General features: G+C 45.9%; 1 protein-coding gene across 1 annotated transcript; it reads right to left on the bottom strand.

Moving 5' to 3' along the window:
- Positions 1-1,242: 1,242 nt before the first annotated feature.
- Positions 1,243-13,105, bottom strand: LOC109882463 (tubulin alpha chain-like). The gene is made up of 4 exons (XM_020474576.2): positions 12,848-13,105; positions 9,953-10,175; positions 9,619-9,767; positions 1,243-2,598 (listed from the first exon to the last, which is right to left on the bottom strand). The coding sequence occupies exons 1-4, from the start codon at positions 12,848-12,850 to the stop codon at positions 1,624-1,626; spliced, it is 1,350 nt and encodes a 449-aa protein (XP_020330165.2). The 5' UTR covers positions 12,851-13,105; the 3' UTR covers positions 1,243-1,623.
- Between the last annotated feature and the right edge of the window lie 1,912 nt (positions 13,106-15,017).

Raw genomic sequence — 15,017 nt, 5'->3', positions numbered from 1 at the left:
GAGTAGACTGATACCCCATATCACAACGTGGTCTCAGAGCATTTTGTATTATTCTGTACGTAAATCCAAGACACTCCATTTAGTATGATATGTTACGTTTCGTATGGTATGTATTAATTTGTGGATGTCCATCATCCATTTCGTGTGATATGTTACAATTCGTACAATATGTTACGACTTTGCAAAATGTATGATATGTTAAAATGTCAATTTGTTGTGGCTAATGCTAACATTAGCTAGCTCTAGGGGTTAAGGTTAGGGATAGGGGAAGGGTTAGTTAAAAGCGTTAAGGTTAGTGGAACGATTAACTAACATGCTACGTTGTTGCGAAGTAGCAAAAAAAGGAGGGTTGTTAGCGTTATACGCCTACCCATCCACCTCGACCAACTACTCTACTTTTGTTTTTGCCTTAACTTAAGTAACCTTGTATGTTATGTAACCAAACCAAACGTAACCTATCATACTAATTTGAGCGTCCGGGATTTACAGTTACTATGTTACGTCTAGTCTATGAGACCAGTCTGCCACATATTATAACAACATTTTGTGACTTTTTTTGGTGTTCTGCAAGGTTCTTTCCTGCTCTTTGCCAACACATTTTTTTCTTGAGTCAAGCCGAAGTTCAGTACCCGAAGTCTACACCCTTTTCATCGGTGATTGGTCAACATTACTACTCCTAGTAGGAGTGGGCAAATATGGACGGGATTCGTCAATGAAGTCTTTGTCAACGAGAGACTAGCAACACACAAAAAAAGTCACTTACTGCACCGAACATCCTAGATGTTAAATTGATCGACTAAGACTTCCTCTGCAATATTACCAGCTTTTTCCACATACCATATTGCAGCTATTTCTCGTCTTTTCCAAGTGAATGTCGTTTAAGGGAGTATGACGTTCACTTGGAATATACCGAATCTGAAGGTGCGAGCACCTTTATACGATACCACTTCGCTCTGAAGCCGCAAAGTGGATATCCAATGATCGAATTAGCCTCAAACATAAATCCTCCACATTTATGAAGGCTGAGAGGAGTTAATAAATCCCAACATTGATAGCAGTAATCAAAATGCCAGAATACTGGTGCAGTAGGATAATATACTAGGGGCTAATTAGCATTTAGCCTACCATATTCATTCATAAAATATCCTTGTTGGCTACAGTAAAACCTTGGCTACAGTAAAACACACTAACATCTAGTCAAGTCTTGGTGTAGTAGGGTATAAATAAAGAAGAATAAAGCGATTTATTTTGAGGATAACTTTATTGAGCTTGGACATTATTGATGAGGGCCTCATTATAAAAACTAGCATGTTCCTGTACAACTTCTGCCTTAGCGTTTAATAAAACAATGACTCAGTAAAAAAAAGGAAAACAAGACAAGAGTATTCTTCAAATCAAAGAAAAGGGAAAAAACTTTTTCAACAATTTTTCATTTCTAAATTGTCTAAGATGTGGAATTTCATGATGGTGGATATTAAATTCAGTGTCAACGACATACACATTAAATACGGTTTAATAATTAAGATACAATAACCAAAATATTTGACTGCTCCTTTGGACTCATTTGGCAATTAACCTTGTAACATTCATTTTGGTCCGGAATCAAACCAGCAAATTCGTTGTTTAATACTCTTCTCCTTCTTCCCCTTCCTCAAACGAGTCAATGCCCACCTCTTCATAATCCTTCTCCAGGGCTGCCATGTCTTCTCTGGCCTCAGAGAACTCTCCCTCCTCCATGCCCTCACCAACGTACCAGTGCACAAAGGCTCTCTTGGCATACATCAGGTCAAACTTGTGGTCCAGACGGGCCCAGGCCTCAGCGATGGCTGTGGTGTTACTCAGCATGCACACAGCCCTCTGGACCTTGGCCAGGTCTCCTCCAGGAACCACCGTAGGGGGCTGGTAGTTGATACCCACCTTGAAACCAGTGGGACACCAGTCCACAAACTGGATACTCCTCTTGGTTTTGATGGCAGCGATCGCCACATTGACATCCTTGGGAACAACGTCACCACGGTACAGGAGACAGCAGGCCATGTATTTGCCATGACGGGGGTCACATTTCACCATCTGATTGGCCGGCTCAAAGCAGGCATTGGTGATCTCAGCGACTGACAGCTGCTCGTGATAGGCCTTCTCAGCAGAGATGACCGGGGCATATGTGGCCAGAGGGAAGTGGATACGGGGGTAGGGCACCAAGTTGGTCTGGAACTCTGTCAGATCAACATTCAGGGCTCCATCGAAACGCAGGGAGGCAGTGATGGAGGAGACGATCTGACTGATCAGCCTGTTGAGGTTGGTGTACGAGGGACGCTCAATGTCAAGGTTCCTACGGCAGATGTCATAGATGGCCTCATTGTCCACCATGAAGGCACAGTCAGAGTGCTCCAGGGTGGTGTGAGTGGTCAGGATGGAGTTGTAGGGCTCCACCACAGCTGTGGACACCTGGGGAGCTGGATAGATGGCAAACTCCAGCTTAGACTTCTTGCCAAAGTCGACAGACAGACGTTCCATCAGCAGGGAGGTGAAACCAGAACCGGTGCCTCCTCCGAAGCTGTGGAAAACCAGGAAACCTTGGAGACCAGTACACTGGTCAGCCTGAGGGAGACATCATCACAGCCTATCAGACCAGCACATCAACACAGCATTATCAGACACAATGAATTTAGGGGCAATTACACTGAACAAAAATATATAAACGCAACATGTAAAGTGTTGGTCCCATGTTTCATGAGCTGGAATAAAACATCCCAGAAATGCTCCATAAACACAAGAAGCTTAGCCAACATAATTCATCCACCTGACAGGTGTCGCATATCAAGAAGCTGAGTAAAACAGCATGATCATTACACAGGTGCACCTTGTGATGGGAACAATAGAAGGCTCCTCTAAAATGTCTGCAGAAATGTCCACGAGAGCTGTTGCCAGAGAATTGAATGTTCATTTCTCTACCGCCTCCAACGTAATTTTAGAAAAATGTGCCAGCATGTCCAACCGGAGACCACGTGTACGGCGTTACCGCAATGAGAACCTGAGGCCCATTGTTGTGCCATTCATCCGCCGCCATCACCTCATGTTTCAGCATGTTTCAGCATGATAATGCAAGGCCCCATGTCCCAAGGATCTGTACACAATTCCTGGAAGCTGAAAATGTCCCAGTTCTTCCATGGCCTGCGTACTCGCAAAGACATGTCACATTTTGAGCATGTTTGAGTTGCTATGGATCGACGTGTACGACAGCGTGTTCCAGTTCCCGCCAATATCCAGCAGCATCGCACAGCCATTGAAGAGGAGTGGGACAACATTCCACAGGCCAATCAAAAACCTGATCGACTCTATGCGAAGGAGATGTGTCGCACTGCATTAGGTAAATGGTAAATCACACCAGATATTGACTGGTTTTCTGATCCACACCCCTACTTAAAAAAAAAAAAAGGTATCTATACTCCCAGTCATGTGATCTCCACAGATTAGGGCCTAACTGATTTGAAATTAAATGTTGCGTTTCTAATTTAGTTGAGTGTAACATCAACAGTGGTGTACCACAAGGCTGTCTATTCTTCTCATTTTGATTTGGATGGTTCAACTGTAATCAATTGATATTGGGAATAACGCAGGGGGTTATGGTTTACGAGGGTTATGTGTTACGGGGGTTACGGGTTACAGGGGGTTACGGGGGTTATGGGTTACGGGGGTTATGGGTTACGGGGGTTATGGGTTACGGGGGTTATGGGTTACGGGGGTTATGGGTTACGAGGGTTACGGGTTACGGGGGTTATGGGTTACGAGGGTTATGGGTTACGGGGGTTATGGGTTACGGGGGTTATGGGTTACGGGGGTTATGGGTTACGAGGGTTATGGGTTACGAGGGTTATGGGGGTTATGGGTGTTATGGGTTACGAGGGTTACGGGTTACGAGGGTTACGGGTTACGAGGGTTATGGGGGTTATGGGTTACGGGGGTTATGGGGGTTATGGGTTACGAGGGTTACGGGTTACGAGGGTTATGGGTTACGGGGGGTTATGGGTTACGAGGGTTATAGGTTACGAGGGTTATGGTTTACAAGGGTTATAGGTTACGAGGGTTATGGTTTACAAGGGTTACGGGTTACGAGGGTTACGGGTTACGGGGGTTATGGGTTACGGGGGTTATGGGTTACGGGGGTTATGGGTTACGGGGGTTATGGGTTACGGGGGTTATGGGTTACGAGGGTTATGGGTTACGAGGGTTATGGGTTACGAGGGTTATGGGTTACGAGGGTTATGGTTTACGGGGGTTATGGGGGTTATGGTTTACGAGGGTTATGGGTTACGGGGGTTATGGGTTACGGGGGTTATGGGTTACGAGGGTTATGGTTTACGGGGGTTATGGGTTACGAGGGTTATGGTTTACGGGGGTTATGGGTTACGAGGGTTATGGTTTACGAGGGTTATGGTTTACGGGGTTATGGGTTACGAGGGTTATGGTTTACGGGGGTTATGGGGGTTATGGTTTACGAGGGTTATGGGTTACGAGGGTTATGGGTTACGGGGGTTATGGGTTACGGGGGTTATGGGTTACGAGGGTTATGGGTTACGAGGGTTATGGGTTAAAATTTACGGGGGGTTATGGGTTACAAGGGTTACGAGGGTTACGGGGGTTATGGGTTGCGGGTTACGAGAGTTACGGGTTACGAGGGTTATGGGTTACGGGTTGCGGGTTACGAGGGTTACGAGTTACGAGGGTTATGGTTTACGAGGGTTATGGGTTACAAGGGTTATGGGTCACGAGGGTTATGTGTTAAGAGGGTTACGGGTTACGAGGGTTATGGGTTACGGGGGTTATGGGTTACGGGGGTTATGGGTTACGGGGGTTATGGGTTACGGGGGTTATGGGTTACGAGGGTTATGGGTTACGGGGGTTATGGGTTACGGGGGTTATGGGTTACGGGGGTTATGGGTTACGGGGGTTATGGGTTACGAGGGTTATGGTTTACGGGGGTTATGGGTTACGAGGGTTATGGGGGTTATGGGTTACGAGGGTTATGGGTTACGAGGGTTATGGGTTACGAGGGTTATGGGTTACGAGGGTTATGGTTTACGGGGGTTATGGGTTACGGGGGTTATGAGGGTTATGGGTTAAGGGGGTTATGGGTTATGAGGGTTATGGGTTACGAGGGTTATGGGTGTTACGGGTTAAGAGGGTTATGGATTACAGGGGTTATGGGTTACGAGGGTTATGGGGGTTATGGGTTACGAGGGTTATGGGTTACGAGGGTTATGGTTTACGGGGGTTATGGGGTTATGGGTTACGGGGGTTATGGGTTACGAGGGTTATGGGTTACGAGGGTTATGGTTTACGAGGGTTATGGGTTACGAGGGTTATGGGTTACGAGGGTTATGGGTTACGGGGGTTATGGGTTACGGGGGTTATGGGTTACGGGGGTTATGGGTTACGGGGGTTATGGGTTACGAGGGTTATGGGTTACGAGGGTTATGGGTTACGAGGGTTATGGGTTACGAGGGTTATGGGTTACGAGGGTTATGGGTTACGAGGGTTATGGGTTAAAATTTACGGGGGGTTATGGGTTACAAGGGTTATGAGGGTTACGGGGGTTATGGGTTGCGGGTTACGAGAGTTACGGGTTACGAGGGTTATGGGTTACGAGGGTTATAGGTTGCGGGTTACGAGGGTTATGGGTGTTACGGGGGTTATGGGTTACGAGGGTTATGGGTTACAATTTACGGGGGGTTATGGGTTACAAGGGTTACGGGGGTTATGGGTTACGAGGGTTATGGGTTACGAGGGTTATGGGTTACGGGTTACGAGGGTTACGGGTTACGAGGGTTACGTGTTACGAGGGTTATAGGTTGCGGGTTACGAGGGTTACGGGGGTTATGGGTGTTACGGGGGTTATGGGTTACGAGGGTTACATGGGTTACGGGGGTTATGGGTTACGAGGGTTACGGGTTACGAGGGTTATGGGTGTTACGGGGGTTATGGGTTACGAGGGTTATGGGTTACGGGGGTTATGGTTTACGGGGGTTATGGGTTACGGGGGTTATGGGTTACAGGGGTTATGGGTTACAGGGGTTATGGGTTACGAGGGTTATGGGTGTTACGGGGGTTATGGGTTACGGGGGTTGTGAGGGTTATGGGTTAAGGGGGTTATGGGTTACGAGGGTTATGGGTTACGAGGGTTATGAGTTACGAGGGTTATGGGTTACGAGGGTTATGGGTGTTACGGGTTAAGAGGGTTATGGGTTACAGGGGTTATGGGTTACGAGGGTTATGGGGGTTATGGGTTATGGGGGTTATGGGTGTTATGGGTTACGAGTGTTATGGGTTACGAGGGTTATGGGTTACGGGGGTTATGGGTTACGGGGGTTATGGGTTACGGGGGTTAGGGTTACGGGGGTTATGGGTTACGAGGGTTATGGGTTACGGGGGTTATGGGTTACGAGGGTTATGGGTTACGAGGGTTATAGGTTACGAGGGTTATGGGTTACGGGGGTTATGGGTTACGGGGGTTATGGGTTACAAGGGTTATGGGTCACGAGGGTTATGGGTTACGAGGGTTATGGGTTACGAGGGTTATGGGTTACGAGGGTTATGGGTTACGAGGGTTATGGGTTACGAGGGTTATGGGTTACGAGGGTTATGGGTTACGAGGGTTACGGGTTACGAGGGTTATGGGTTACGAGGGTTAAGGGTTACGGGTTACGAGGGTTACGGGTTACGAGGGTTATAGGTTGCGGGTTACGGGGGTTATGGGTGTTACGGGGGTCATGGGTTACGAGGGTTATGGGTTACATGGGTTACGGGGGTTATGGGTTACGAGGGTTACGAGGGTTATGGGTGTTACGGGGGTTATGGGTTACGGGGGTTATGGGTTACAGGGGTTATGGGTTTACGAGGGTTATGGGTGTTACGGGGGTTATGGGATACGGGGGTTATGGGTTACGGGGGTTATGAGGGTTACGGGTTAAGGGGGTTATGGGTTACGAGGGTTATGGGTTACAGGTGTTATGGGTTACGAGGGTTATGGGTTACGAGGGTTATGGGTGTTACGGGGGTTATGAGGGTTATGGGTTACAGGGGTTATGAGTTACGGGGGTTATGAGTTATGAGGGTTATGGGTTACGGGGGTTATGAGGGTTATGGGTTACGGGGGTTATGAGGGTTATGGATTACGGGGGTTATGGGTTACAAGGGTTACGAGGGTTACGGGGGTTATGGGTTACGAGGGTTATGGGTTACGAGGGTTATGGGTTACGGGTTACGAGGGTTACGGGTTGTGGGTTACGGGTTACGAGGGTTACGGGTTACGAGGGTTATGGGTTACGGGTTACGAGGGTTATAGGTTGCGGGTTACGAGGGTTATGGGTGTTACGGGGGTTATGGGTTACATGGGTTACGGGGGTTATGGGTTACGAGGGTTACGGGTTACGAGGGTTATGGGTGTTACGGGTTACGAGGGTTATGGGTTACGGGGGTTATGGGTTACGGGGGTTATGGGTTACAGGGGTTATGGGTTACGAGGGTTATGGGTGTTACGGGGGTTATGGGTTACGGGGGTTATGGGTTACGGGGGTTATGAGGGTTATGGGTTAAGGGGGTTATGGGTTACGAGGGTTATGGGTTACGAGGGTTATGGGTTACGAGGGTTATGGGGGTTATGGGTGTTATGGGTTACAGGTTACGGGGGTTATGGGTTACGGGGGTTATGGGGAGTTATGGGTAATGAGGGTTATGGGTTACGAGGGTTATGGGTTACGGGGGTTATGGGTTACGAGGGTTATGGGTTACGGAGGTTATGGGTTACGAGGGTTATGGGTTACGGGGGTTATGGGTTACGAGGGTTATGGGTTACGGGGGTTATGGGTTACGGGGGTTATGGGTTACAAGGGTTATGGGTCACGAGGGTTATGGGTTACGAGGGTTATGGGTTACGAGGGTTATGGGTTACGAGGGTTATGGGTTACGAGGGTTATGGGTTAAGAGGGTTACGGGGGTTATGGGTTACGGGGGTTATGGGTTACGGGGGTTATGGGTTACGAGGGTTATGGGTTACGATTTACGGGGGTTATGGGTTGCGGGTTACGAGAGTTACGGGTTACGAGGGTTATGGGTTACGAGGGTTATGGGTTACGGGTTACGAGGGTTAAGGGTTACGAGGGTTACGGGTTACGCGGGTTACGGGTTACGAGGGTTATAGGTTGCGGGTTACGAGGGTTACGGGGGTTATGGGTTATGAGGGTTATGGGTTACATGGGTTACGGGGGTTATGGGTTACGAGGGTTATGGGTGTTACGGGGGTTATGGGTTACGGGGGTTATGGGTTACAGGGGTTATGGGTTACGAGGGTTATGGGTGTTACGGGGGTTATGGGTTACGGGGGTTATGAGTGTTACGGGTTAAGGGGGTTATGGGTTACGAGGGTTATGGGTTACGAGGGTTATGGGTGTTACGGGGGTTATGAGGGTTATGGGTTACAGGGGGTATGGGGTTATGGGTTACGGGGGGTTATGGGTTACGGGGGTTATGGGTTACGGGGGTTATAGGTTACGAGGGTTATGGGTTACGGGGGTTATGGGTCACAAGGGTTATGGTTACAAGGGTTATGGGTCACGAGGGTTATGGGTTACGAGGGTTATGGGTTACGAGGGTTATGGGTTACGAGGGTTATGGGTTACGAGGGTTATGGGTTAAGAGGGTTACGGGGGTTATGGGTTACGAGGGGTATGGGTTACGATTTACGGGGGTTATGGGTTGCGGGTTACGAGAGTTACGGTTTACGAGGGTTATGGGTTACGAGGGTTATGGGTTACGGGTTACGAGGGTTACGGGTTACGAGGGTTACGGGTTACGAGGGTTATAGGTTGCGGGTTACGAGGGTTACGGGGGTTATGGGTGTTACGGGGGTTATGGGTTACGGGGGTTATGGGTTACAGGGGTTATGGGTTACGAGGGTTATGGGTGTTACGGGGGTTATGGGTTACGGGGGTTATGAGTGTTACGGGTTAAGGGGGTTATGGGTTACGAGGGTTATGGGTTACAGGTGTTATGGGTTACGAGGGTTATGGGTTACGAGGGTTATGGGTGTTACGGGGGTTATGAGAGTTATGGGTTACAGGGGTTATGAGTTACGGGGGTTTTGAGTTACGGGGGTTATGAGGGTTATGGGTTACGGGGGTTATGAGTTACGGGGGTTATGAGGGTTATGAGTTACGGGGGTTTTGAGTTACGGGGGTTATGAGGGTTATGGGTTACGGGGGTTATGAGGGTTATGGATTACGGGGGTTATGGGTTACGGGGGTTATGGGTTACGAGGGTTATGGGTTACGAGGGTTATGGGTTACAGGTGTTATGGGTTACGGGGGTTATGGGTTACGGGGGTTATGGGTTACGAGGGTTATAGGTGTTATGGGGGTTATGGGTTACGGGGGTTATGGGTTACGAGGGTTATGGGTTACAGGTATTATGGGGGTTATGGGTTACGAGGGTTACGGGGGTTATGGGTTACGAGGGTTACGGGGGTTATGGGTTACGAGGGTTATGGGAGAAAAGCTTCTTGTTTATCATATCATGTCTACAATTTTCATAATTGTCAACAATTAATTCTTTAATCATTCTTACCAGTTTACGGATCCTGTCCAGGACGGAGTCAATGATCTCCTTGCCGATGGTGTAGTGACCGCGGGCGTAGTTGTTGGCAGCATCCTCCTTGCCTGAGATGAGCTGCTCAGGGTGGAACAGCTGGCGATAGGTGCCTGTCCTCACCTCATCTGGAGAAAGAGAAAACAGTATTTTTCTATATGGAGAGAAGACCAGACACCAGTGGATGATGTTCTGGACACATTTAGGAACTGAATGCACTGGCACATCTGAGATTTGCTCCAGTAGAGGCGTCGTAAATGTTGAAATGTTTCTCAAAAGGATAAAAGTTTCTGTAAAAAGACAAACAACTTACCGATAACGGTGGGCTCCAGGTCGACGAAGATGGCGCGTGGCACGTACTTCCCGGTGCCTGTGGCGCTGAAGAAGGTGGTGAAGGAGTCGTCGAGGTTACCTGTGGGCTTGTCACTGGGCATCTGTCCGTCCGGCTGGATCCCATGCTCCAGGCAGTACAGCTCCCAACAGGTGTTGCCCATCTGGACTCCAGCCTGGCCCACGTGAACAGAGATACACTCACGCTGTGGAGAGAGACGGGGAGAGAAGGAGAAGAGACAATGTGAATGAAATAGACAGCGATAACACCTGACCACATGGAGGATATTACAGTGTGGTCTAAGAGGTCCAAGAATTCAGATGTGTGTCGACTGTGTAACACCACGTGTGTAAATGATTATGATACACTGAGTGGACAAAATATTAAGAACACCTGCTCTTTCCATGACACAGACTGTAAGTATCTATTTGTTGCATGAGAAATATATGGAAAGATATTACTGGAATAGGAGCAGTGTTTACTCTACAAGGTGACTGAGTCCAAACTGCCAGAATCTGTTGATGTCTAGGTGGCCAGACAGGTTCATTACAAGACAGGGTAGTCTGTCAGTCACAGTGTACACGCCCTAATAGTGCACTATATACAAACACACAGTATATGTGGGACACATGGTATCCTATGGCATTCTGAGCCTTGCCAAACAAGAGGAGTCGAGACAGAAATGGCTGCCTGCTGCAGAGATAATGACCAACAGCAGGAGAGGAGGAGGAGTCGAGACGGAAATGGCTGCCTGCTGCAGAGATAATGACCAACAGCAGGAGAGGAGGAGGAGTCGAGACGGAAATGGCTGCCTGCTGCAGAGATAATGACCAACAGCAGGAGAGGAGGAGGAGTCGAGACGGAAATGGCTGCCTGCTGCAGAGATAATGACCAACAGCAGGAGAGGAGGAGATAGCTGCCTGCTGCAGAGAAATGGCTGCCTGCTGCAGAGATAATGACCAGCCAAGAACTTACTGAAATAACTGCCATCCTCTCCTCTCTCTGACTGCATTTTTAAAACGGCAAGGTCAGTCTTTCAGCTCAGCTCTTGCAGTTTCATCCAGGACAACTATGGTTGTGTCACAAATGGCTCCTTATTCCCTATTTTGTGCACTACTTTTGACCAGCGCCTATAAGGTAGTGCACTATATAGGGGATAGGCTGCCATTTCAGACTGGCCCTAAAAGTATGACTCCTTGTCTCCTCTAGGGATTGGTGATAATTCCCTCTGCCCTTGTCACAGACTATTTTTAAACTTGCCCCATTTTAGCTGCCCCCCCCCTGGAGACAGTGATGGACAGGGGCCTACTGGGGGGGGGGGTCGCCAAGTTTGGGCAACACTTGCCAGGTCAGGGTCCCAGCTGGCTGCTATTTCTGGGGAACCCTCAGTCTCATTAACCTGACTTTTACTCACTCCTACGATCACCAGGCAGTCACCACCACAATCCAGCTAGACATTTCGTAGATGGAAACCCAGCTCTATCAAACTTTGAAGTACTAGTTAAAGTACTAGATAAAGTACTAGTTAAAGTACTAGTTAAAATACTAGATAAAGTATTAGTTAAAATACTAGATAAAGTATTAGTTAAAATACTAGATAAAGTACTAGTTAAAATACTAGATAAAGTACTAGTTAAAATACTAGATAAAGTACTAGTTAAAATACTAGATAAAGTACTAGTTAAAATACTAGATAAAGTACTAGTTAAAATACTAGTTCAAATACTAGATAAAGTATTAGTTCAAATACTAGATAAAGTACTAGTTAAAATACTAGATAAAGTACTAGTTAAAATACTAGATAAAGTACTAGTTAAAATACTAGATAAAGTACTAGTTAAAATACTAGATAAAGTACTAGTTAAAGTACTAGTTCAAATACTAGATAAAGTATTAGTTCAAATACTAGATAAAGTATTAGTTCAAATACTAGATAAAGTATTAGTTCAAATACTAGATAAAGTATTAGTTCAAATACTAGATAAAGTACTAGATAAAGTACTCATTGTAGATTTTACCTGTAGATTCTGTAACCAGTCAGTCTGTAGACTCTGTGTCTTACCCATTCAGTCTCTAGACTCTGTGTCTTACCCATTCAGTCTCTAGACTCTGTGTCTTACCCATTCAGTCTGTAGATTCTCCTGTAGGCTAAGATTTCTCAACACACCCTAAAACAACCACAAAGCTGCAATTCCTGTCCTGCAAAGCAACACGTTAGTTATTGATAGCATGACTGAAAAAATGAGAAACACCCTAACTCACTCACTCATTCTCTTCATTAGTAAGAGAAGACTAGATAGTAAGAGAGTATTTGATACTACTGTATAGTTAATACTAATTAATATCTGCAATTACAGTTTGTTCTTGGCCAGTTCTAATTGGAGATGTTTTTCAAAAGGGTTTGAATAAACATCTTCCCAGAACAGAATGATTCAATGCATAATCATGATGAATGCATTTCAAATATTGTAAATTCACATGTTAGCTACACTGAATGCAAAATGACATTCTTCCTTTCAGTGAGAGTAAATGGATTATTTTCGATGCGTCACTGTAGTTCTTTAGAGTTGCACACAAACTGCACTGCACTGCACCTCCTGAACCGTCTGTCGGGGGTTGGGTAGGAATGAACACTGCGCATGGGAGCTGTGCCATTAGACAAAATAACATCGTGCGTTAAAATGGTCAGTGGTATAGAAACGACGATAGAACAGAAAGCTGTAGGATATTGCATTGTTTTTGCAAATGAAATGGAGATAAGAAAACATATGTTGAATAAAAACAGACAGTTAAAACAAGAATGCAAGCCTAACATAAAACAAACATTTATGTGTAGTTGAACCTGAAATACCAGCATTCCAAATTAAAAACACTCACCATTGTGCTCTTTCAGTATCAGTCTCTTGGCTAAATGGAGAAAATAATATCAGAGGAATATGTTGGACTTCTCGCAGCGGCCGTCAAAGTGATCTCCGTGAGTAAGTTGTTCCCGGTGTGGTGGAGCTGCTAATCACGCTATATTCAATGTAGTGGCGTCATGGAATGGAGCTCTCCTCCCGTTGTGTATTTTATTAGAATGCGCAAATTGTCTGACCGTAGGCTACTGGCACAGGTAGAATTTGCTGCGTCATTTTTAGCCTAGGAGCGAGATTTTTTTATTTTTTTTAGGGGGGGGGGTGCTTGTGCTCAATCTTTGCAGACATTTCTGCTGAGCTGGTACATTAATGCTGATTACAGTTTGAGATGTATGGGTGGTAGCCTCTCCAGCAGCGAACTTGGTTTGAGATACTTGTATTATTTGCCTATAGTCTCTATACTCTGATGTGAATGGGCTATTTTCTCCTAACATTTCCACCTAGCAAACATCACATACACCAAGCAGTGACACGTTGCAGCTCTAATATTCTCATCAGTAACCAGTAGGTGGCACTGTAACCTAATGTACAGTAGTGGTGCGGAATGTGGAACACGTTAGACTTGACACCTGTCCTGTGTGTCACTGAGTTCACGTCACATCAGTGGTATGCAGAACGAACGCGTTATTAACACCACTCGGCAGCCTTTTGTCATCTGGTTTGAATTAAAGGGTTAAAACTATATTGGCTCCCGAGTGGCACAGCAGTCTAAGGCACTGCATCTCAGTGCTTTGAGGCGTCACTACAGACACCCTGGTTCGAATCCAGGTTGTATCACAATTGGTTGTGATTGGGAGTCCCATAGGGCGGCGCATAATTGTCTGGGTGTAGGCCAGTGTAGACCGTCATTGTAAATAAGAACTGACTTGCCTAGTTAAGTCAATTTAAAAAAGATATATATAATCCAACTAACAGCTCATTATAAATTGGATAGTTCATTTTTAGGAAAACACAATGTGTTCCTTTAAATCCAATAATGAAGCAAAACAAAATATTACATTTGTATTGAAATGTATTTTCAGAGAGAAGAATAAAGCTCATGTTTGACTGGGCGTGCGCTTGTTTGTTGGTACGGAATGGTTCTTTGTGAGCTTAAGGAAGCAGACAAAGTCATCTAGCCTTTCAGGTTGTGACCTGTCAGACGAGCTAGCCATCTCATTGGCTATGTGTCCCCAGTGACTCATTAGGTCTGTATGGCAGCTTCACTATGTTCAATAAAACAAAACAATAAAACAACCTTTGGATCCTCCTCACCAATGACAACCAAATAGGTCACAGCAAAGATAAAACAAAACAATAAAACAACCTTTGGATCCTCCTCACCAATGACAACCAAATAGGTCACAGCAAAGATAAAACAAAACAATAAAACAACCTTTGGATCCTCCTCACCAATGACAACCAAATAGGTCACAGCAAAGATAAAACATTTTTTCTTCTGCAAGAATGAAAACACATGAATAATTCAACACATGCAAATGAGTTGTGTTCAGGAGGATGTGTTTATGGAATACTCTTGCTTTAAATAAAAAAAAATAGATTAGGGGAAAGCAAAGATTTGTGCATTTGCTACAGAGTGGTTGTTTTAATGGTGCACGAGTGCAGAGCGGTCATGCCCCCCCCCCCCCCCTCAGATTGTTGGGGTGCATGACGCCGTTGCTTGAGTTATATATGGTTACCAGCGGATTTAGTGCACTTCATGTGAAGAATTGTCTGGCTGTAATCAACAGAATTTGAATAAAGTTTACAGTATCAAAAAACAATGTATCTCTGGTGAGTTATGGGCGGGGCCTTCTAGCAGCTGAATCATGGGAAAACAAAGGTGAACACAGTATAACAGCGTTCAACATATTGTATTTCCTTAAATATCTTACTATGATTATGCATTTAATTTATGGTGGTCGTTTCTGTAAGCTAATAGATCCTGGATCTTATCTGATTTCTGCATATATTTATAACACTGTTATAAAGTCTGAGATCTGGGGGGGTTCTGTAAAACTGTCGTGCTTGTTTTTAAAGTCCTTGAAAGCAGATATTGTGGTAACCATGTTAATGGACTGGACTTCATAATGACCAGGGGCAATGCAGAGCGAGATACAGAGTGAGATATAGAGTGAGATATAGAGAGAGAT

Source organism: Oncorhynchus kisutch, linkage group LG26, assembly GCF_002021735.2.
Source record: "Oncorhynchus kisutch isolate 150728-3 linkage group LG26, Okis_V2, whole genome shotgun sequence".
Classification (NCBI taxonomy): domain Eukaryota; kingdom Metazoa; phylum Chordata; class Actinopteri; order Salmoniformes; family Salmonidae; genus Oncorhynchus; species Oncorhynchus kisutch.
Note: the sequence above shows the minus strand (reverse complement) of the source record. Positions and strands in the feature narration are given on the sequence as shown.

What these genes read in the sequence shown, in the direction of transcription:
- LOC109882463 (XM_020474576.2), bottom strand. An exon ending in CCTGGAGCCCACCGTTATCG is followed by an intron (nt 9,768 to 9,952) that starts GTAAGTTGTTTG and finishes CTCTTTCTCCAG; the next exon opens with ATGAGGTGAGGACAGGCACC. An exon ending in TGGACAGGATCCGTAAACTG is followed by an intron (nt 2,599 to 9,618) that starts GTAAGAATGATT and finishes TGTCTCCCTCAG; the next exon opens with GCTGACCAGTGTACTGGTCT.